The sequence below is a fragment of the Ammospiza caudacuta genome, chromosome 2 (genome assembly GCF_027887145.1).
Source record: "Ammospiza caudacuta isolate bAmmCau1 chromosome 2, bAmmCau1.pri, whole genome shotgun sequence".
In the NCBI taxonomy this organism is placed as follows: Eukaryota; Metazoa; Chordata; class Aves; order Passeriformes; family Passerellidae; genus Ammospiza; species Ammospiza caudacuta.
Genome location: NC_080594.1, coordinates 70,365,973 through 70,390,679, shown reverse-complemented (window position 1 = coordinate 70,390,679; position 24,707 = coordinate 70,365,973). Strand labels below are relative to the sequence as shown.

The 24,707-nt window shown below is 36.5% G+C and overlaps 1 protein-coding gene across 2 annotated transcripts in view; it reads right to left on the bottom strand.

Moving 5' to 3' along the window:
• PIBF1 (progesterone immunomodulatory binding factor 1) overlaps positions 1-24,707 on the bottom strand; it is a 106,193-nt gene that overhangs the window by 77,406 nt on the left and 4,080 nt on the right. For both annotated transcript variants that reach the window (XM_058823442.1, XM_058823433.1), the window contains exons 4-9: positions 23,651-23,849; positions 18,655-18,774; positions 10,513-10,646; positions 8,390-8,498; positions 4,901-5,082; positions 2,977-3,102 (exon numbers count right to left, since the gene is read on the bottom strand). In XM_058823442.1, the coding sequence (XP_058679425.1) occupies positions 2,977-3,102; positions 4,901-5,082; positions 8,390-8,498; positions 10,513-10,646; positions 18,655-18,774; positions 23,651-23,849 (870 nt within the window). The remainder of the gene's footprint in view (positions 1-2,976; positions 3,103-4,900; positions 5,083-8,389; positions 8,499-10,512; positions 10,647-18,654; positions 18,775-23,650; positions 23,850-24,707) is intronic.

Below are 24,707 nucleotides of genomic sequence, written 5' to 3'. Positions count from 1 at the left end.
TGAAATATATTAGATGATCTTAAAAATTCCTTTCGATTTTGTTTTATCTAAAAGGAATCTTATTTATATGTTACAAATACAAGCAAATCCAAGGACAGCTGCAAGGCAACCTAAAGCCACGGCTAGCAGCTATGACTAGGGGATCTCACTTCAACACCATATTCTTCATCTGAACTGAACTGCTAATGTGGATGCAACCAAGATCTTCCTACTGCAGTTTTGTTTTTTAACTCTCCTCACAATTTTTTGACTTAAGGCAAAGAGAAATTAAAGGCTCAGGCCAGTTTTGGAGAAAAGTCAGGAAACAAAGGAAAATAGAAAATCATTATGCTCATGTAAATGTTAACCTATGTCATTGTATCACACTAAAGGTATATAATTTCTGGTTTAAAGACTATTTTCTAGAATAAATGTTGTCAGTGGCACTTTTCTGTATTCAAAGTAATTCATACGAACAGCAAACAGTTACTTAGAAAAAATTAACATCCAAATTATGTAGCAGCTAACTGGCTACTAGAGAAAGATAACAAAATTTTCTTTAAAAATTGAGTTACTAGGCTATAGAATTTAGTGCAGAAATTCAGGGACTGACCTTAAGATTAGATTGTTTAAAAGTGACTCATACCAAATTATGGCAACATGACAGTATATTTTGTTAACAGCATTAAAATCAAGCATGTTGTGTCTCAGAGTAGGAGTCCAGAGCTGTATCCTTAAGACTAGAGTAGTGGAGGTGGGATAAAAATGAAACAGTAGGAGAGATACAGAGCCTCATTTAGAGAATAAACTCTTTTGCTTAGCTGAACAACTAATCAATTGAAAATGCAATAGGAGGAAAAAGGACACAAGTGAGGGACTATTCAACGAACAAGACCACAATCATAGATGTGATATAATGTCTGTTGAAATATTCTCTAGAGAGCCAGGAGACACACCAGTGATGCTGCCAGTTGTCAGCTGTGTGACTGCCACTTCACAGGACGTGAAGCACCTACCCAAATGGCTGCACTGGGGCCTTGCAAGGCATTTAGCCAGCCTATCACACAATGAAAGTAAATGGGACAGAAATATTATCTAGAGGATCAAGAATGGGCATGGGGAGAAAAAAGGTGAGATGAAGACATGGGAGGCAGCAGCTCGTGGGCATCTTCATTAGGTTTTCACATAAACCTCTTCACAACAGTCATTTATTGCACATAAATGCAATAAATATCACATCCCTAAACTGGTCTAGAATGCACAAACTGTGTTGCAGTCAGATTCGACCACATCAGAAAAGGTGCTTAGGGAAAGCATCTCACACGCTCAACTACTAAACTGTGTTTGATCTATGGGAATGGACTACAGGTAATCCAGTGTCAAACCTCTTGCAGACATTCACATGCCTGTGAATTCACTCATGCTTGCTAATGCAAACACAGCCCATGCTTACAACAGTCATACAAGTGAAACTGATGCCAAAAAAATTAGGCATGAATGCATCACTTCTTTATTAGCTGCCCCCTCCCATTTCAGTTTCTTGAACTGATTCATCCTAGTGTAAAATGCGTGCCAACAAATTCAAAGGAACTATCAGGCACATCAGGCTTGGCAAAGAATATGAGCAACTGAATATTGGATTAACTTAGCTGTAATACCATTCCATGCTTTGAGCAGGAGGATGAAACCAGCATCTTAACTTTATTTTCAGCCACAAACAGCATCTCATCACATTACACAGATTCATTGCAAATTGTTTTGCTCACAATTTGAGGTTCCATTTGTCTTACCATTGAGGCAGACTGCCTTACAGTGGATTTTTTAGTATTTTCTAGAAAGAACATATGCTAGAAAGCTTTCTTTTAAATTTTTTTTTCTAAACATGTAGGCAAATCTAAGGGATTTGCATTTCAGAAGTAATTATTTCAAAATGAGGAGAAAACTTCTGTAAAGCACTTCCAGATACAAATGAAATATCTTTCAGTAGCTTTCTCAATGATATACAGACGCTTGTCAAATCTCCAAAGTAATGCATGCTTAAATTCATACTTTGTAATTCAAAATAGATTTGCATACAGGAAGTGGTGTGGATGTATATGTGTATTTTACTCACACTAGCAAAACTACACAATGATGTAATTGTTTTTTAATTAGAACCTTTCTGCTGACTGAAATACAGCAGAAGCCATGTTCTTTTTCTACTCTTCCCAGCAGTAACAAAACTACCTATCAGAGGAACAGATGCTAATGCTACAAATATCTTTTTACTGCTGTCATTTCCTTCTCCACACGGCACTTTCAGGACATCTATAGTAAAGTTATTAAGCACTCCTCCCATTTTAAAGCAATCAAACGGACAAAAAACAAGCTAAAAAAGAAATTCAGTGCCAAAGGTCCAAATCTTTTAGTTCCTAAAAGGCTTATGCATGTGCATGTAATTCCATGGTATTCAACTAGATGACACACACACAGACTCATCATGCAGGTCTTAGCAGGACTTGAATCTTCCTCAAGAGAATTTTACAATAATTTACAGGAAATCAATGTTTTTTTTTGAATCATGATGCTATTAACAAACTCAATTAGATTTACTTCATACAGGCCTAAGTCTTATCTCTTTTGGGTTTTTCCTGCCTTATTTTCTGCATCAGCACTTGCTCTTCTGGATTCCCAGCAGTTTCAAGATTGCCCCTAGAGCATGACATGTAAACTGTCATCCCGTGTCAATTAACTAACACTATACCTCTGAACAAACTTCAAACCACCAGATCTAATGTAGAACGTGAATTCTAATATTCCTTTTCAAGCGATAATGTTGGCTGTCCATCATTTAATAATAAATATAACAACATAAACTTACCATACAAGTATAATTTCATTTTAGGTTTTACATTTTGAGTACCTCTCAAAGAGTTAGTCAGCTAGGACTATATCTAAGCACAAAACACTGCTTGGTCATTTCTTCCTCAGTTATGTTACTGCCTACACCTTACCTACCTGTTTTCACGTTCATACATCTCTTTTGAGGTGCTTCTTAGTTGATCAATTTCTTGATTTGTTTTCAACCTTATTTGTTCCAACTCTTCATGTAGTCTCTTTTCATATTCTGCTTTAGAGTGGTCTCTGTAAATAACGAAACATATTGCACTAGTTAAAATATTAAAACTTGAGGTACAGTTTTACAAGAGCAGAGTTCTACTTGATTTTACATTTTATTTCAATCTTTATTCATTTACCTCTCAATGACTTAAAATACTTATCAGCCTATGCTGTTATATAAATTAAATAGAAATCAACCAGGAATAAATAATATTTAACTGTGAATAAACAGAAGTCTTTTGCACACAGATTTAAATGTTTAAAGTTATTTAATATTGATTAATCACATAACATTAACATTCTTTCAGAACTTCTTTGTCAGCCTCTAAACAAGTGCTTATATTAAGTAACCATTTAACTCCTCACTTTCTTCTTCATTACTGGGTAAGTATTGATTAACTTACTGACTTGCAATGCTGCCATGCCACTACAAGACTTCTTTGTGTACTATCTGCATCTCATATGAGGGGAATAAAACATAAAAAGTTCAATTGAAAATTAAATGGAGTGGAGATTTGTGAAGTCAAAAGCCCCCAAAATCTGGGAATTTATCCTGTCAATGTAACATATGAATTATTTAAAACACAAAGTTTTTAAACCACAAGTATCAGAAGATATCAGGATAAAAGAATTTCATTTCAGAGAAACATTGACTTTTTTTGTAACTTTGGAAGCTCATGACAGATTGTAAGGAATCTCATAAAGAATCTCTCTGACAAAAACAGGGTTATGTTGTAAGCGCTTAACAGTTAAGGAATGTCAAAATTTGATAGCATAATGTTCAAGAATAATTAATCAGCAATTAAGCAATTGGTAAAAATCACAGGTTTGGAAACAAAAGCATATTATGAAGACATGTGCATTTGCAACTGTAAAAGGTTTTAGATTTAATTTGATTTCCAAACATGTGATAACCCATAATTCTTAGAAATGAGTACTTGAGCTGGTCAAAAACTCCCTCACATTATCTAGATGCCCTAAAATATTAAAATGGAGTATGCTTGCTGTCAGGTTTTCCTTTTATTTTATTTCCTTTTCCTTTTGTAAAAGGAGACTTTCCACGTTTTCTTTTCATTGAGACATTGTATTTCAGTTGACCCTTCAAGATAAAAGTAAATCTATTTCTTCTCCTTCTTCAACTGTGCCACACTATAACAAATACTCTATGAAGACCTTTTACACAACAAAGAGGTCTATCATAAAAAAACCTAAAAAGAATGTTTTCTTAAATTTTCAAAAGTAAGACAATTTTTTAATTTAAACTACAGAAGTTCTGGGTGAATATAAAGGAAATACATAGTTCTGAGATATAAACATGCAAAACAAATTTAAAAAAACTTTGAGTGACTGCATTGAAAGGAAAAATAAAATTTAAAATTCTTCTGATATGGGCTGGAGCTCCATAACTCATCATTTCAAGAATGTCCTTCTGTTTTCGTTTAGGTAGCAATTTTTGTTTTAGTTGTCTATCAGGAGAATCATATTAGCACACTCCCTCTTAGTTATAGAGGACACAAGATTTATGGATATACATTGAAAACAAGAAGTTTGTTTTATAATTAACTGAGCAAACCTACAAGAATAATTGCCATGAACGCTGAAGTTTATGCTGAAAGTTTACTTCCACTGCTATGGTCTTATAAAGGTTTAAAAAATTGTTTGTGATACATTCTTTGACCCAAGAAAGGTGTCCTGCTTCTAGTTAAAAAAATATGAGTTAGCTTTCTGAAAATTATTATTAATTAATGGGATTTGTACAAGAAACAAGGGAAAACAGTTAAATAATCTGTCTACTCATAGAAGTGAACAGACAATAACTTGCCTGGATGCAACATATTTTTCATACATTTCTTCCCTAGCTTTTTTGGCATCCTCTAGCTGAATCTGCAGTCTTTCAAGACGATCTTCTTCGTGTGCACAGCGAACGCTAAGCTCCATGTTCTGGCGATTCAGATAATCTTTATCTTTTTGCAACAAGTTGAGGGATTGTTGTATGGTTGCCAGCTATAAAAGGTATTAAAAAGAACACTTTAACACAAATTTCAAGATAAGTATTTAACCTATGTACACATATTTGCAATTTAATTTTAACTCTGTTCTGTGAAATCATCTGAAGCAAAAGACTCTATTTACACTTTATTTTAACAAGTTGATGAAGCTTTAAGTTGAAAAAAAGACTTTAATAAAAATACCGTTTTATGAGCTTACATTATGTATTTCCAGTAGTTAGCACCTGAAAAAAAGAGGTTCTTTCATCTACATCAGTATCTAAACAGTACTGAAGCACTGAATGGAGGAATAGCAGCAGTACTGCATAGTGCTGTGTCAGAAACACCGATGGAGAATCTTGGTGCCAACCCGTCATACTGACTGTGACATTCTCAGGAACAGCAGGGAAATGTTTAAGGGCACCAGGGTGATTACTGCTCTGTAAAGAAATGGTAAAACTGATAGTTCTGGGGATGATGTAAAGCACAACTGCTGTGGACAAGGGCAAAGAGCTGGTGTTGCTACAGAAGGCTAAACTGGTGCCAAAATAGGAACAAGAATATGTTGAGAACAGCCACCTTTGTCATCAGATCAACCATGTTTCCTACACCAAGAAGCAGTGTGAGGGAGAGCAGTCTCCATCCATTCAAGGTGAACACAGTTAGAGAACAGGCAAAGAGCATAAAGGACACTGTTGCAAGGCAGCCCAACTTCATAATCATGATAACAAAACAGTTTCGTCCTCTTAAAGAATTTTGCCATTTAAGCTCCAGAGGATTTCACACACCAAGTTCAAAGAATGGTAAATTAATAACTTATCAGAAACATGCCTCCTACAGCTATAAAGACATAATATACATGGTTTAGACAGAATTCACCTTTTCTAAGTCACAGAAGGACTAAAGGTTACTTAGGAAAGATACTGGAGTCAAAGACATGGAGGAAGAAGTTAAAGAGATGACAACTTATATACAAACAGGACTCTTAGAGGTATGCTCTTCTCTAACAGCCCACTTGCTGAGCACCACACTCAGGGTGAGGTATAAATGCCTGTTCTATACCTGATTTAAGAAAAAAAAAGTAAACATGGTCTGTCTCCAAGTATAATGTTACATGTATATCCACAGTGAACAGACATCATAGACTACTACACAAAGAAAAGCAAGCAGTTACTCCTCCTCTGGAACAAGTACTGTGTAAAAACTTCCAATTGGATGTTCTTCCAATCCAGGACTTGATACTGTATCAGCAGACACAAAAATCAGCAGAAACCTTTCAGAGATTTAAGTAATACACAGTTTGAAGTGATATTTTAGTTTAAAGTAGTGCTACTTTTGTTCACTCTGATTAATTTAGTAAAAAGTTAATGAAAAAAGCCATTGTTGCTGCTATTCTGCAGTACTCCATATGTATGTACAAACTTGATGTACAGGACAGTATTTTTTGGCCATTCTTGCATGCTGAGAACAAACCTGACTTTTGATGTCCTCTTACAATGCTAGACTGAGGAATAAATAGACTAACAAAGCCTGAAACCAAAGGGGTACTTTCTATTAGAAACTCGGTTTTTTTCCTTAATGTTTCTGACAATCTCTACAGCTACCTGTAAATTTGGACAGAGCAGTGCTTTGCCTTATTTTACAAGTAGCTGTAAGCAGCAGTTTTAGCCTCTGTTTTAAAGTGGCAGTTTTAGCCTCTGTTCTATCTGTAATACTGTTATTTACACAGGGACACTAAGGAACACATCTCCCCTGAATACTCTCAGGAGTAGTCTGTCTCATTTATTCAGCTGCTAAAGTGTTAACACACAAAGATCTTCCACACTATTCCTGCAGGGCTCTGCTTCCCTGGCTGAACCCTTGCCTGCCCACTGGAAGTGGGGAATGAATTCCTTGACTTGCTTGGCTTGTGTGTGTAGCTTTTGCTTTGCCTATTAAATGGTCGTTATCTCAACCCATGACTTTTATTGACTTTTACTCTTCTGATTCTCTCCCCCATCCCACTGGGATGGGCAAACAGCTGTGTGGGGCTTAGTTGCCAGCTGGAGTTAAACCATATCAAGCATACTCACAGCATTCATCTTCCAATGGTAAATTTTCCCCTGGGGCCTCCCAGGTTCCTGAGCTCATTGGCAGAGTTCAGTCTGTCTTTGCTTCAGCCTTCTAAGTCACATACCTAGGAAAATGGCATGCATATAACGCCTAGGAAAAAATGGGAAGCACTCGACCAGCATTGAGGGAGATAGCCTATGGTGCTGTGAGGCTGACCAGCCATTTGAAGGATCATAGCAAGTAATCAAGGCTTCTGATTACCACAATCTTCCTTCAAGTAGGAGCACTCAGTTGGGCTGGTAAATGTAATCTCAGTCCCTGCAAGGATTATGAAGTAAATTCCCCTGGAAGCTATATCCATGAATATGAACAACAAGGTGACAGAAAAACTAGCAGGAATTTACCAAGGCCAAACCTATCAAACCTGACAAAAATGTTAGCTCTGTGAATGGGGGGATCACTGTCTGTGTCATTTACTTTTGCATGGCTTTCAGGCAGCTCCTGTAACAGCTGTATGGAAAAGCTGGCAAAATACGGATTGGATAGGCAAACATCTGTTGAACTAACTGAACATGGGACAGAAATGTGCCCTGACAGCAAAGAAGGCCAAGAGGCTACAAGGCTATACTAGCAACAATGCAGACAGTGGGCTAAAGAAAATTATTATCCAGTGTTCCACACCTGTGAGACTATATTTGGAGTGCTATATCCCATGACATGCTATCCTAAAGACATACATTAACATCCTGAAACAGGACCAGAAGAGCTCTACCAGGATGGTCATGAACTACAGCATATGATGTACAAGGGGTTAAGAGAAATACTTGGAACTTTTTTCAGCCTTCAGAAGAGAAATCTGGTTGGGGAAAATACTATTGTTAACTTCAGCTATCCAAGTGGAACACATAAAAATAGCCAGAGACTTGACTGTATATACTTACAGGACAAGATGCTTTTTTTTTACAGAAAAAAAGCTGTACCAACTGATTAGTTTTTACAAAAGCATTTTCACAAGACAGCAAACAAACACTGGAACAGATTGTCCAAAAGGCTGTGGAATCTCCATCACTGGAGACTTAAAAAACTTGACAAAGCCCTAAGCAACTTGACCTAATCTTGCTCTGTACTGCATGGGCGGGTTGGAGCAGTTAAGTCTCTTGAGACCATTAGAATTAAATTATTCCATGATCCTAACAACCTTCATTAGACAAAAAATTAAATTCCTGAGATTATGAAATACACAATTACTAAGGTAAGAAATTTATGTTTACCTCTTTTGCTAAGTCATTTCTTTCCTTTGTTTGTGTTTTGTATGACACCTCCAGTATTTCATAGTTTCTTCTGAGTTCTGACAGTTCATGCTCAAATACATCACGTTCACTGTGAAAGCAAAGTCAAACTATTAGATGCATAAAGTGTAATGAACAAAATTCCTCTGCCTTTTTAATTTCTCAGCCTTCTTCCAGTTCAAGACACTGACTTCTTCCAATCAGTCACTCACAGAACAACTGGTGATAATCTTAACCTTTAATAGTTACTAACACCTGGAGCAGTATCATTTTACATGAAACAATTGAGTATTATTTAAATACTAAGAAATAAAGAAAATTCTACAGTACTCCTACTCAAATTCTACAGTACTCATTCTCCTCTGATTATTCTTCTTTAGTGTATCTTTGGGCTATACATTTCTTCTCTTAGCAATGATCTGTAAGTACCCATTGTTTTAGCTTCATCAAGCTTCTGATGCTATTTCCCATGACATTCTCTTCAATCTTTTGTAGACATGGAAGTCCAATGAAAAAGTGAAACAACTTCATTACCATCTTCTTAACAGAGCAAAAAGCAATGTATACTTTGAGCTCTGAGTAGGTACTCTCCCCTGCACACAGCCTTGATACCAGAGTGGGTTGTCATGTTTAAAATATAAATGACACAGCTGCAAAAATTGTGCTGGTGTCCTGAGCAAAAGAGCTTTCTCCATGCACAAAGAAGCATCACTATGTCTCCACTCTCACCCTGTCAGAGCAGTGAAATGAATGAGCCAGTATGAGCTTGCAGTTTAGAAAAAAGCTAACCAATATTATATTAAGCATAGCATTGCTTTAAAACTGAGATAACTTGTAGTACAGCAGAACTAGATTTGACATAGTGTTTTTTAAAAGCAGGAACAAGTCTGGAAGTGATTTACTCCTGCAGCACTACCAAATATCCTCATGCAGTTATGCCAACAGAGCTCTCCCCTCCTCTTCATGTGTGCCTACCCAGCTGAATACAACCTACTCTCTCAAATACAGTTTTGGCACATTCATTCATGCTTTTCTCAACTCAAGGCTATTCTAAATGCACACTGTTAAACACTGGAGCCATTCACATGAAAGTTATTACATTCCACTTATTAAGATGCAGTTGCATATAGGAAGCAAATCTCAGCACCAATCCATCCTATTTCCAACAAGATGCCAGAAAGATTCCAGGGTTGTTTTTGTACATACTGCTGTGAACCAAAAATGCTGTGAATCCAGAAGACAGATTCCCCTTCAAATGACTTAGTGGGCAAAGTCATTTGTGTCAGTAACTATGCCTGAGTTCATTCCATATGAGCAGCTAAGGAAGGAGCTGACAGGGTCTTTTATATTCATAATCCCCATTTTTGAATACATTTCTCCACAAATGTGCCAAAGACCGGATTTCTTGTACTTGCAAGCACACTGAAAAAGCTGTCTGGAAGCTGGACTGTGAGGTATATATCTATGAGTATATTTACAAGAAGTCTATTTTCACTATTTTGCAATTGCTTTTCGCAAGATGGATATTCAAAACATTGGCTATAACAGTAAAATCTGTATTTTAAAAAAGCTAGACACTGGAACTTCCTGCAGTTAAACAAATTCACTAAGGTAATCCTAAGATTATCTGCCAGAGTTCTCAAAACAGCCCTTTCAAATTTTATCGCTTCAAAGATATCTCAAGTTGTAAATATTAATTCCCAAGGTCCTGCCCTCCTAACTCACTCAGCAAGCAGCACAGAGTAGAGCATAGGGCCTTTTGTTAGATCATTGCTGTTAAATTACGAATAAAAAAAGAGTACTTGTTCCAAGATGCTTGCTATCAACAGCTCCCACTTCCTTAGCTGCAATGAGACCGCTAGGCTGTCTTGAAAACACAATAAATCTGAAAATATAACCTTTAGGAAGATAATTTGATTCATTGGTTTTCAGAATGTTGTTCATTTTAGGTCTGTAATATACTAAAAGAGGTAATTGAACCATTAGTGTATGAGGTAAGAAAAAATATGTGTGTCAAAAACAAAACTAAGAAGTCTGGTCAATCAAGGCTGATCTTTATTAACATTTGTATGTTAGTTAAACACTCGAATTATAGAGATACTTACCATTTTACTTTATCATAGTTCTGTTGTCTATAATCACCTTGCTGAATCAACTGCTTGGTATCAGCCAGTTCCAGTGTTAAACGCTGGCATCTGACCTCAAGCTCTGAGCGACTCCTCCTCTCTTCTTCATAGCTCTAGGAAGTGAGACATTTTGAAATGATCACAAATGCACTGATATTTACTTGAAGTAATCACCAACTAAATTTCATTAAAACCTCTTATGAATATTCAGGAGGTTATGCCTTCATTTGTCTCAGTATTTGGAAATTTAGCATATCACAAAGTAACCAACTATATCAATACTCAACTTATTTTTATCTTATTACAAATACTTGATTAACCCTATTGTTTCCAATGCATTTGTCCATTAGCACAACTTCCAAGACCAGAAACCATAATATAAACAGCTGGTGGTCTGCAAACCAATACTAGGAGCACCAAAGTCACACCACCTTTACAACAGTTTCAAACAAGCCAAGAGACTTGTGAAGATACTTGCTAGATAATTTGAAAAAAATGAGATAGGTTTGTTCAGCAAGTTTAGCAACATCTGTCATTATCTGAAAGATTTCAGCCAGTTACTCCCAAATTGTAGCTATTGTATCTGGTAATCAATGTTTGCTGAAGAATATCATGGAAAGCTTTCGTGGAAGAAAAAAAATAAAATAAAACAGAATCATTTACTTAATGGTCCATCAGCATTAATTTCCATTCCCCTTCTTTTTCGTCCTCATATACTTTTACAGATTATTCTGAAAACCAAAACAACAAAAGCAAAGCAAGAGAATACACAGAGAGTATTCATCTTTTAAAATACTAGGTATTCCTTTTGAAGATCAACAGATTTCCTAATCACACTCATTCCTGCCAAGTCTCCACAGGAATTTATACCTTAATCCCCAATCTAGATTTCATTTTTCAGTTTTCTACTACATAGGTACTTTTTTCACAAACTTATCCTTCTTACTTGTCCTAAATACTGTACTACTTAGCAATATATTCACAAGAACAAACAAAATAATAATGCTCATTCACTTACACAAGGTAAAGCTGATGGACTACAAAAAGAGTTGCTTGTTAAAAATTTGAGAATACTCCTGGGCATTTAGATTTTTTCCATGTCCAGAATACTGCTGAGTTCAGTTTTTTACTGCTGTGATTGATAGCAAGGTCACTAATGGATGCTTGATTAACAATCATGCTATCTGGTTATTATGAATGGACATCACAATATTATTAACTGAAGGTGAGCACACCCTTAAGATGTCATTACTAAACCAAGAATTTAGCAACTGCAAATTACATTTATTTTCCGGTAAAAGACACTGTATGAATGTATAATTTTTCAACATTGCTGAAAGCTATGCTTTACGCAGTTATAGGAGGATAACTGTATAGCTAGTTTTCTATAGACAAGGGAAGTATAGGGCAATAGCATATATAGAGTATATGACAGAAGGACACTGATAAACTTCACAGACATCATCAGCTGAAACACTGACAAAATGCCTTCTTGAAAAAACACACTGAAATATTTGTAAGACATTACAGAAAAGCTCCCTAATCTACTAGCCATATTTTACCTATTCTGTTGATAAAAAGAATATTTTGTTTTATATTTCACATACCTACTTATCTTCACTACAACTAAAATCACTTCAGGCCACAAATCACAAAAATCAGAACATCCAGAAAATTTTTATGAGGATTCTGCATGGTCTACCATTAAAAATACATCATGTAAAGACATGATTGTTATTCATCCTAACACATATTGGTATATATAGTTTATGTTTACCCTAATTAATGAATATACATTAAGCCAACTAACACTGTGAAACACTTTCTTCTTTAATCAGTTTTATTGTCATTATTTATAAAGATGGCGTTATTATAATGGTAGTCTCTGTCAGATATTTTTAAAAGGTGTGCACAAGCTAGCTAAAGTTTCAAATATGTACCATAGTGGTGCAAGTACCCTGTTATCCAGTGCAAACATAATTTATCTTGCAACAGGAAATGTTGGTAAGGGCACTTAACCTTTAAGTGCAAATTGAAAGATTAAGTTTAGAATACAATTCTTCTTTGGATACTCCATGCCATTCTGCCATGCTGCAATTCACACACCCTTCACTGAGTGGGCTACTGAAGCTCCTACATTATTATCTAGCTAAGAGTTAGAAGACAACTACCAAAAGTATAAAATTAAGTTGGTTAACCTCTGGAAAAAGTTGTCATAGACAGCTTTAAAGCCACAATTAACAGAATATCAAATATCTGCAAAAACAGCTCCTTCTAATACTTGAGAGCTAAATTTACTTTTGAACTGTATTTAATAAATCAGTTATTAATGTCATGTAGCAGTTATGTTAATGTCGTGTAACAGCATGGTAATTCCAGAGAAGGAGAGTTAAATTCTGCTTTGCAAAAGTGATACTAAGACCTACCTTAATTAGAGGCGTTTGTCATGTTTGTTTTTTTAAGATTTAATATAATTCCTGAAGAAACACTAATTATACTCCACAGGATACTGCTTTTCATCTACCTAATCTTAAGGTGTCAAAGTAATATTTCAAACACGTGAAGAAAGATGACAAAGCAAGCTGATACCCAGTCCAGGCTGTAAATAAGCTAACACACAAACCCCCCTATGTGGTGTGCACATCTCCAGGTAGCACATACCCAAGCCTCTGCACTTCCATAGCAATACATCTTAAAGACATACAACCGAGCTGCCTGTGCTGAAGCAGAAGAAGCCTTGCTTTGTATGTGATGAAATTAATTTAGTTTCTAACACTGTCCATATACACTGATTTTAAGATCTCTGCAATGGAACAGCTTTATCTTTCCATTTATCTTCAAAAGATAAGTTGAACACCTTGATGAACAGCTTTGTCCTGCTGCAGTAAAAAGGGGCTTTCAGAAGAATCAAGATACAGAGCTCTTCTAAGGACAGAAAGGAGGTACTGAAAATAATACCAATAAATAATATTAAGTAAGCCCACAAACCTTAAAATAATTAAAGGACAAGCAGAACTTCTTTACACTGAATGTGATGGCCATAATACTCCAAAGACCTCATGGCCTAGACTGGGTATCAGCCTCTCAATAATTTTTGCTTCTGCAGAGAGCAGAAACTCAGACTGAAGAGATGGTTAAAACAAATGAAAAACCAAACTTTTCCTGTGTGAGACAGATAGGCAATCACTGCTTAAAGAAATTCTTGACAGAGCTGCCCAAGAAACCCAGTGGTGGAGGTTTCTACAGGGCATAAGTCTGCTAAGAAGTGCTTTCGTTTGGTTTACAAACACTGTCCACTGATGATGTTTCAAGCAAGAAGATTCTCAGCTTGCCTGATCTGCACCACTTAAAACCCTAAACTGATAGAGAAACTAAAGATCTAATGGCAAACCTCAGCTTAATGATATTAATCTTTACTGCTATCTTCAGTATGCAACGAGCAGCAGTTTACAACAGTCACTGAAATAAACACCTATCTGAATTTTAAGTGCAAAATCCAGGTGACATACTTTTTGAACTAAGTTAGTGACACATAATACATGACAGGGATTAACTGATGTTTCAAAAAGCCTTTGGAGATAAGAAGATAAATAGAAATGCAGGGAATAGATTAATCAGCCAATCAAGCAGAAGCAGCACAGATTTCCTTACACCATCTACAGATAAGCCTGTAAAAGAAAGTGATCCTGTTTTTAAAAAGTTTTTTTCTCAAACATCTGCATCTTTGAAGAATCATTTAAAAACACCAGCACTTTGTTCATATCCTAAAGGCCATAGACAAATGTAAAGCTACTGTACTATTGTGATGGGAAAACAATTCCCTCCAGTTATTTGGATGAGGTGCTGCTTCTTTGTAAAGATGACATTTTGCTTCAATTGTTTACATACTCTGCATTCAAAAATTACTGGTCAATACATTATTTATTGGAATGCAACTGTCCAAATGTCATGAAGAAGCTATACATAATTAATTTAACATCTCTTTAATAACTTGCTATGAAATTGGTACTCTGCTTGTAGATGGGAAATTGTTAATCTGATTGTACACAGGTCACTATTTACTACTAAAAATTACAAACAAAAATGTTGAGCTACTCCAAAGGAGAGATATTCTGCAAGGATCATATGAAAAGCATAGCTTTGGAACAAGTTCTTCTATAGCAAAAGAAAGTGGAGGAATAAAAAGTTTATTTCTCTGGACCGGAACTTACTAGAATTTTTAGTGAAATATTCTCAGGTGAAAAGGATTCTTGAGATCATTACAGAGCAGTATAACTAAACCATCTCGTACCTCTGAGCCACAGCTAGCAGTCAATGCGAGACATAGCTATGTATTGAAAGAGTAGAAAGGTATTGGGTAGAAAAGGAAACTTTCACAGATACGAAATTTCCTTAAGTCTTAGAAATATTAAACTGCTGCCTCAAGCGCACAGTTACTGGTAGAGTATTGTCCTTGCAGCTGTTCTCCTGAACAATATTAACAATAGCAAAAAAAAAACCAAACAAAAAACACAGGCACGCATTTCACCGAAGACCAAGACCTCATCTGTCTCAAGAGAGTTGCGCAACCCAAATGATCAAGGCACTGCTTGAAAGAAGTGGTGTCAGGGGGCTGGGGAAGAGTTCTAAAGTGCAGATTTACAGATATGCAAACTTTAGGAGAAACCTTAAGGATCCCAGTCCTTTTGGAGTAGCAACAACAGCTCAGTTTTCTAATATTCAGACACATCTAGTGCCAAGTGATCCTTTGAGTACAAAAGCTTAGTTTATTCTTTGAAGACTATAGATATGTTTTCCCTCCAGCTGCAAAACATTATCACAGAGAAAACTGTTAGTTATGTCTAGCAAAACCTGACAGCTACTAATCCTGATTCAGAGATGAAGCCTTAGAAAAGATCTTTGTCCTACACATAACCAGCTTTGTCTTTAGGATAACCACAGCTTTCAGATACTCTCATGCTATAAATTTTATTGCAAATCCCAAAGGCAACTTTATATAAAAAAGTAACTGAAGAAAAGGGAGCCCTGATAAAACTGTATCAATACCAAATTCCAGGAAAACATTGCCAAGAAACTCCCAGCCAGAAGAAGAAAGCAATACTTAATCTTCTGGAGGTACAAAGGAAAGCAAGATTTCCTTCCCGGACACTCTCCCAGCCTTGAGAGAAACCCACTAGTAGTAAATTACATCTGTTTGAGGGAAGGTTCTAACCACTTTGGAAACAAACAGCTCTGAAAATAGTAAACTGATGTTCAGCATGGGAATGCACACATCAGAAGCTGGTTTTATTTCTGGGAAGCTCCTGCTAATACACCACTATAGTTGGACTTCCTCCTCTATCTTTACCTCCAACACTGGTGATGCCAACATTATTTATACTTGAAGGATTAAGCAGGACTGTGAAAGGAGGACTAAAACAAGCCTGTACCCCACATTTAGTAACACGTCAGTCAGCAGTACAAGAACATGGCTTTCACCAGTTCCACTGCCTCCCCCCAGGCTGCGGTGCTGGACCTGGAACCAGAGGAACTGCACTGATCTAAATCACAGATGCACCAATTGTGTGCAGAGAGCCACTAATTCAGCTGTTCAGCACAACCACTTACACTGATCACTTTACAAACAGAAAGCAGAATAACAAACATCCTTTATCACACCACGTTCCAGTGCTAGGAATCAGTCTTCAAAGGCCATTTTCTGCTACTAGTTGCCAGAAACAGCTCCCTATCCTACTGAGCCTGTGTTACAGATTCAGCAGCCCTTAATGGCTATCAGCAGCAGCACGCCAAGCCAAGTTTACAAAGTTATAAGGTCAGCATTGTTGTCTTACATGATGAATTTATTTCACACTTAAATTCTCCTAAAGTTGACTTCACCTCTTAAGTTCAAATTTTCCTTAAAATTTTTTCAATTCTTGGTTGGCTAGATAATCTTTCCTATGAGTCTAAAACATACCATCTCATATCTTATTACTTTATTTCAGGGTGAATGTATAAAACCTGCTCTAACCTGGTCTGTCAGCCACAAAAACCAGAAAGCCAACATAATCCTCCTCCCCCAAGTTTTGGCCTAAGCATACTTTTTTGTTCCTTTCTATGTCCCAAAAAAGGGAATAAACCTGTGTTGAAACTCATGAAGAAGAGCCTTAATTTATCTTAAAAGAATAGAAAAAAAGAAGGAATTCTTATTGTAGGAAGTAGGTTATTCTCACTAAAGAAAAAACCCAAAAAACAATTGTCTTATCTTCAGTGATGACTGCATTTCAAACTTCTGTACTACCAGTTTCCTAAAGAAGTTTTAAACTCATAACAGACTTTGTTGATAAATTACACAAAAAATAGAAATATTCCAATGATTAAAGAAAACTTAAAATTTACAGAATACTGTATGGAAACCCAGAAGAAGGATTTGCACAGTATAAATTATTAAATAACAGGCAAGAAACTTCAGCAACTATATTTCATGTACCTGGGAAAACAAGAACTGCTGGAATACAAAAAAAAATCCAGTAAAAGAGTGTAAGAGCTTAGGGAAGGCTCTGAACAAAACTTTATTTCCTAGTGATAAAATTCCTTGCAAAAAAGCTTGACCTTAGTGAAGACCTCAAAAAAGTTACCCCAGCAGTACACCTTGAAATGACTTTTTCATAAACTGCAAGAGATGTACAGGTATGCCAGCTCCTGTGCAGCAAGCACAGAAATTCTAAAGTACCCTTACATCCTGATGATGCTCCTCTTACCTTACATTCTGAGGTACCTTGTTGCAGGGACTCTCAGCAAGTCACAAGGTAAAACTTGACCCTGCCAGAATCAGAAGAGAGACTCTCGAGCCTCTCCATAAAAGAAAAGCACAGTGCACTTCAAACTTTGAGAAATGCATCAGTGGGAAAGGTGGATACTGCCACCATGTGGTGCAAAAAGAGCAAAATTACAAGTCTATATCAAAGAAAGATCAATGTCCCAAGAAAATTGTTTCTAGCACAACTTTAATTATTGTTATCGACTATCTTGTTAATTTGCTTCAGCAGAAGTAATAGATGTCAGTCAAATCTCAAAGGCTGCAATCCTCCTGTACAATTTTATTAAATCAAAGCACATTAAATGTACAGTGAAGGAAAATGCTTATGCAAGACAAAAATTAACAGGATTACTTTAATCTCAATTATGACCAGAGATGGTGACACAGAATAATGCTGAAGCACATAAATGCATAAATTTTATTGACTACTTTCTCTAATTCAATCAGAATGAGAAATGAAAGTACATTAATTTCACAAGATAATCTTATATAAAGAATTTCCCCTTACACCTGATTATTCCATAAGCAAATTTCACAGGGAAAAAAAAGGCAGTAACTAAAACATATTCTGAGAAGTAGTAAAATGACAGTGTCATTTAAGTCTCTGCTAGCCATGACCTGGATATGAGTACCTGAAACTGTGGTCCCCGCTGCAGATTCATGCAGAACTAAGTTAAAATACAAATCACCCTAGCTATATACATACCAAGAATAATATAAATATTGATAAATACATTAGAAAAACCACACTTCTTATACTATTTCAATTCCTTAGCTCTTTAAAAATAAAAATTTAAAATATTTATATAATTTATTTCTCTACTTCTGGTGTTTATATCTTACATTAAATTGAATTATCTTTTTCTTTAGTATAGAAACAAATACAAAAATTAAAATACAAAGAATTGAAAAGCATAACAGAGAAGATGCAACTCCAAAGAACTTTAAACAATAGAAACCACTACCAAGACATCCCCATCTCAAAGACCACACACTGAATCATCAGAGTGTCTTCAGCTGCTGCTGGGCAGATCCCCTGTCCAGCATCCCCACCCTGAAATCTTGCCCTCAGAAAGAAAACACAGCTGGTAAGAGACTACCCTGAACAGTCTCATGAGCAAATCCTGCAGGGTAGCCATAGCATCAGGTTAGCTGTTATACAAGGATGCATACAGGTTATTTCCTTTTTCCCTTGCAGTAATTTTTATACAATATAAAAGCTTTTTTATCTTATACATAAAAAATGATTTGGAGAATGAGATTTTCACAATGTATGTATTCACAGTTTCTGAACTGAGATAACATAACTAAGGAGCACAGACCTCTGTCAGACACTTCAGCTGGGATCTGTACCCACTTAGTTCTTCTGTCAGACTCTCCTTTTTCATCTGTAGATCACTTAGCTCTCTTCTTAAGGAATGGACTGCTTCATAAAACCGGACCTAGAAGAACAAGACAGATATTCAAAGTTGAAACTAGCAAATTGCAACTGCAAAACTACCAACCTAAAAACACATCAGCTCAACATCTTATGACAATAATGACTAAATAATATTTCTAGGGCATGCCATTAAGTAAAGATTATATTGCTGTACAACTAAGGCAGTTTACACTCAGGCAGATCAATCAAACAAATACAGTTGCTAATGGACACATGGCCTCATGCACCTCCTTGCGCCAAACCTAGAGCCTATTTGATTAACAGTCCAAAAAAAAACCCAAAAAACCACAAAACCAAACAAAACCCCAAACAAACCCAAAACCTCTTCAGTAGTAACCAACTTAACTTGCTAATTTCCCTCAAGACAATATAAATTTTTATAGGGTGTGTAGAAATTGAGAGATTTGGTTTGTTTTGTTTTCTGCCAGCCCAGTGTGCTGAGTTTGCACCAAGAACAATGCAAGAGCAAGCACATGGAGCAGGAACAGCACAGAACCAGGAGGAACCATGACACCCCCTCCACACACACCTCCAGCAGTAACTTGCTGGTATAGGGATTCAACTGCACCAGGAAACTAAGGCTCTGAAAGACTTGACTCTGCTAAATTAACACCAAAAACATCCCAACTTCTAACAGGATTAAAAAATTTTTAAAGTCTGTAACGCATACTCCTCTCTCTTCCCCCACCCTAGTCATAGGCATTGTCTCAGGCAAGTCTCACATCCATAAAACCTTTTCAGAACTTCTCTTCTGATCAAGAAAAAAGACTAGAAAATACAGTAGTAAAACCACAAAGCCAGTATTAAAAAACAAAAAGAGACAAAACAAAGAAGAAAGAGCTTTTTTGATATACACCCACACACACGTACACAGAGGTTATTATTCCCAGCTTAACTTGATACCTTAAAATGTTGCATTTGGGGGTGTGTGTGAAAAGAATTAAAAAGTAGGCACCGTTTTCATGCAAAAGCTATTGCATGCCCTCCATCCCTAATGCTTTCTTTGATATATGATTAAAGAAGAAATACAGACAAGAAAGCACAGATTAAGTAAGCATTCAAGAGCAAGCTGTATTGCACTTCCATGCTAAAGGAAGACAGATCTCTGCTTTGCTACCTGTAAACAGCAGAAGACAAAGAAAAGTTCCAGGTATATTTCATATAATTGACAGCATACAATTCTAAAAACACAGAAGCCATAGAAATTTGCAATGTAAACACAGGTGTAGTATGCTTTATACAATAAGGCAAGTGTGCAACATGACTGAAAGATTAGCATTGTAACTGTAACATCTGATGATTCAATTGGTCACTTCTTAAGAAAAAAGTAACCTTGATTATCACTAATTTATAATCATTTAAAGCATTGTGCTTTAAAAAAAAAAAAATCAAACCTGCTTTTCCAGTAAGTTCTTTTATTTTTACTGCAATATCCCTAGAAACCTAGGAGACTTGTGCTATCACACCACAACTATTCCCCAAAACACAACAACCCTAAAACAGATTTCCCAGTAGAAACCAAGATTACATGGGATACAGGTATCAAGGATAAATGTATTTACACAGCCTTCCCAAGAAAAGATCATTGCATGGTAATAAGGGAAAATGAATGAATGAATGCAGCAGATGAGGCTGAGGTTTTAGCAGTTCAACTGTTGTTGCTATTTAGCTGGTTTGATAGCCAATAAACATTCATGTAACCCAGCAGTCAAAGCACACACTGCCTGTTGCCAATTCAATACAGCAGAAACTAAACTTACTCTAAAAGGAATTTTAGAAACAACTGTGCATCTTAAAAATCAGAAATTTATATAGGTGTGCTGTAAACAATTACCACTTTCTAGGCAATTTTTAAAATGCTGTCAGCCTGTGCCCATCACTTTTTATGGACAACTAGAATAAAGTAAAAATGGGTGGGTATGGAGGCTGAAAAAGTTGGCTCCTGTTAATTGAAGTTCTGTGAAAACAGTTGCATCAGTTAACTGCCTTCTTAAACAAACAGCAACTGAGCTGCAGTTAGCAAAATTATTTACCTGAAAGACATGGCAATTAAAATCAGTTAAACAGAACTTGCAGAAACCTTTTTTTAAAAATTTGCTGAAAATTTTTTACAGTGGAGTACACAAGAGATTCACATTACTGAACAAACTGAACTGGTCCTTGGCAGCTGAACTACTTAACAGCCTGAAGTACTTTCAAATTTCACAGATACCATTTCTAAAAACATCTCAGGAATGACAAAACAAAAATCTGAACTTTTACACTAAGTTCAAAACAAAAAGCTATGATTTTAAGAGAAGGATGTGCAAAATACAGTTTTTCAGTTGTCATCATTAGCATTAAACATTACTTAGGTTTTGTTCTAACATGTCACTATTGCACCCCTTTGTGGAAGAACAGTGAAAAACATCTCACATTTGCTTTAATTCCAGTGTTTCAAATTTACAGTACCTCTATATACAAAATCTGCATTTAAGTTCTTCCTGCTGTTTGTCCAGTAGACCTGGTGCCAAATAAAGTCTAAGCATTATATACATGTTTACTTCCATTCTGGAGAATTGCAAGGCAATATTTTAGAACTGATAAATAGAAAAAAAAGTCCAAAAATTTCCTGCTCAACTTGTCTAAGCAGGACCCTTTCTCAATAAGGAAAATTTTACCCTTATATCACTAGGCTGCATTATTAGTCTTCACACAGATCTGGAGTCAGAAATTTTAACTGCCTAGAAATGCCCAACTTCTCCTTAGGTAAGCAAAGCAGGAAACAGCATTCCCTTCCAACTCCTTTCCCCAGCCTTTGGGAGCCAAATGGATGCACAGACAGGATGTGCAAAACAGTTCTGTAGCCTCCCAGCACCTGCACAACTTGAAGTAAAGATAAACAACCACCAAGCTTAACTGATACTTTTAGGTTCACACTAATCCTCTGCTAAAACAAGCTGAAAAAAGCAGAACATAGCACTTTACTACAACACATCTTTAGAATGCCTTATCCAGAAAAAGAAAAGGTTTAAAAATGGCTTCTTCAAAAGAAAAAATAATGTGTTAAGAAGAGAGGAGCTTCACCTAGCATTTAAGTAGAGGAGTTTTTGTCACAGATAAAAATAACATTAACTGGTTGAACACAAGAGTTAAAGAACAGAAGGTTAAAGGTAGAAGGTGGCTGCTATTCATCTCTCTTACTTCACATCTTTTTGACAGCCATTTTCTACTCACAAATTAAATCTAAATTGTGCTGTGACAGCTTCACTTAAAGCAGTTGACAAGGTTACTAACTCCTGGTATCTATCCTGCCTGGCTACAGAGTCTTTTGTACTGACTGTCAATCAATTCATGAAGTCCTGAACTTCCTGCACACCAATTTCAATAGATCCACTGACATGGATTTCAGTTTCTGTTAAAAGTCTGGTTTATTCAACCATGGTGATACAGGAATCAGCAACACCCTGTCAAATACTTTTGCAGAGGGCAGTGGGTACAGCAGACAGCTAGGTGCTGATAATCTAACAGTAACCAAGCTATATGTTCTTGTTTATCCCACAGAGCCTTATGATTTTCCTAGCACTTTCAAAAGCCCAGCTTTTTAAAAAGCTGGTGAAAATTTCTACTTCTCTGTACATATCTAGAGCAGAGTAAAGTATGACTTTGATCTGCAGAATTAATTCATGTAGCATTTATACCTCAACAAATGTACTAAGGTTTTTAACATTTACAGCTTCCTTAATAACAAGCTCTACAGATAAGTATAATGCTAATATTTTGAGGAATTAAGGTTTATATGTCTAAATCTTCTTCATTCTCATAAGTCAGCTGGGATGCTCTGGATATATCCCGCAGGCTTTGTATTGCAAACAAGAGTACACTGTGGCCTCTTCACATACCCACAAGCCATAATTAACAAACATATTAAATCAAGAAAATGAATCCTAAAGCATACTTTAAGGTACACTTTGTCTCCTGCATTTAGTCAAACAGGAAAGGGACATATGGAAAGCATAAGAGAAAAGTAAGGCATATTTGCAAGTGCAATCCCAGCTTGTGGTTCTGGCAAACCAAGTTTCAAATTCCTTTTGTCAGCCTGCTGTATTTCATATCATTAATGTGTGCTCACATTTTAAGTGTAACATGCCATCTGCTTAACCTCCTTAAAATATGTCAGCAGTTCTACTCTCTTTCAAGACATCAGATTTAGGGCTTAAAATGTTCCTCTCTTTACTGGAACCCAGTCATGACAGACTGATCCAGAAACACATCTCCCTCTGAAGGTCCTTTATTTCTAATTGGAGATAAATAAAACCACAACCCACCATAATTTACAGCTTGGGATGGGTTGAGCCTGCCCAGCAGCCTATATGTAGAGAGGAGAAAGTGAGAAGAATGAAACAAAAGCAAGAAAACTCAGGTGTCAAGTTTTCTAAACAATTACTGAAGGAACGAGATATGAGCTTAAAAAGTAAAAAAGAAAAGAACTCATTACCTCCCAGAAACTGGGGAAACTGATCAAAGCTGATACCCAGCCAGTCCCTGAGTAATAACCACCCCATCACCGCCCCACCTTCTCTTTGTTCCTATAGCTCTATTTATGCTGCTGAGTATGACATTTTATGGTATGGAATATTACCTTGGCCAATTTGGGTCAGCTGTCCAGCTGTGTCCCCTATCAATCTCCTGACCATTTATCATTTGGGGAGGACAGAATGGGGAAAAAGGAAAGCCTTGATGCTGTGCAAGCACTGTCCAGCAATAGCCAAAATGCTGTTTCAGCCCCCAGTGCAAAGCACAGCAAGACTCAGACTGCTAAGAAGAAAGTCAACTCTGTCCCAGCCAGATCCAAGATACAGGTTATATTTTAAAGCAGTATAAAACCCAACACTTACTGAAACATATTCAGGGATAGAAAGCTGATCTTCAGGAAGAGACTTCAGCTTCTCATAGCATTCATCTGTTAATTCCAAGTCTCGCAAGCTATGACGGATGTCTCCTGCCCTCTCTCTCAACTGATAATTTGTTTCCTCCAGTTGCTTCTGTCTCAATAAAATAGTTTCCATTTCTTGCTTCATTAGAGCCTGATGTTTCCTTCAAGATGGATTTGAAAACAGAAGATATCAGGTAATGAGTAACACAAGTGACCAAGTTTCACAATACCCTGGCAAAGTAGGGAGTTCTGCTCATTTTGTAGAGGGAAAAATTTACAAATATTAGGTAATTAGTGCCAGAATGTATACCACCCTGGTTAAACAGTCATATCAGATACAGTACATATAAAAAGCCAGGAACTTTTTAGTCATTGACAACACAAAAGGGACATATGGAAAGCATAAGAGAAAAGCAAGGGATATTTTGCAAGCGCAACCTGAATCTGAGGATAGACAATCTCCACATATGCTGACTTGAATTTATGAACTAAACTTAATTTACCAACTAAAAGGTTAAAACCATGAAAAAGTAGAATCTTTTTCTATAGCAGAGGTGGCCTTTGAGTTCTAGTAAAATATCAGTATTGTACTTGAATATCTGTATATAGGCCTTGCCCTGGTAAGTCCCCGTTGTTCTTGATGAGCTGCAGCTGCAATGTCCTTCACTGGGCTGCAGCTGTGGCTAGTGAAGATAACTGGGATAAAAGGGGGTGGGTTGGCCAGTCAGGGAGAGCCTGGGAGGAGCCCTGACTAAGGAGGAACTGCCTGCAGAAGAAGGAGTCTGTGCTGTGAAGATCTGCAGCCATAAGAAAACACTGGGAGAAGGTATGGGACTCTGGAAATCTAATAATGATGTATTTCCACACAAACCCCAAGGAGTTGGGAAATCACTTGAACTTGGGTCTTACCAAGTTTCAGCACAGTCATATCAACCCTTAATTTTGTAACCACTGTAACATACAAAGTTGGAGTCCTTTTATAAAAAAACAAGCAGCAACAAAACAACCACCACTACAAT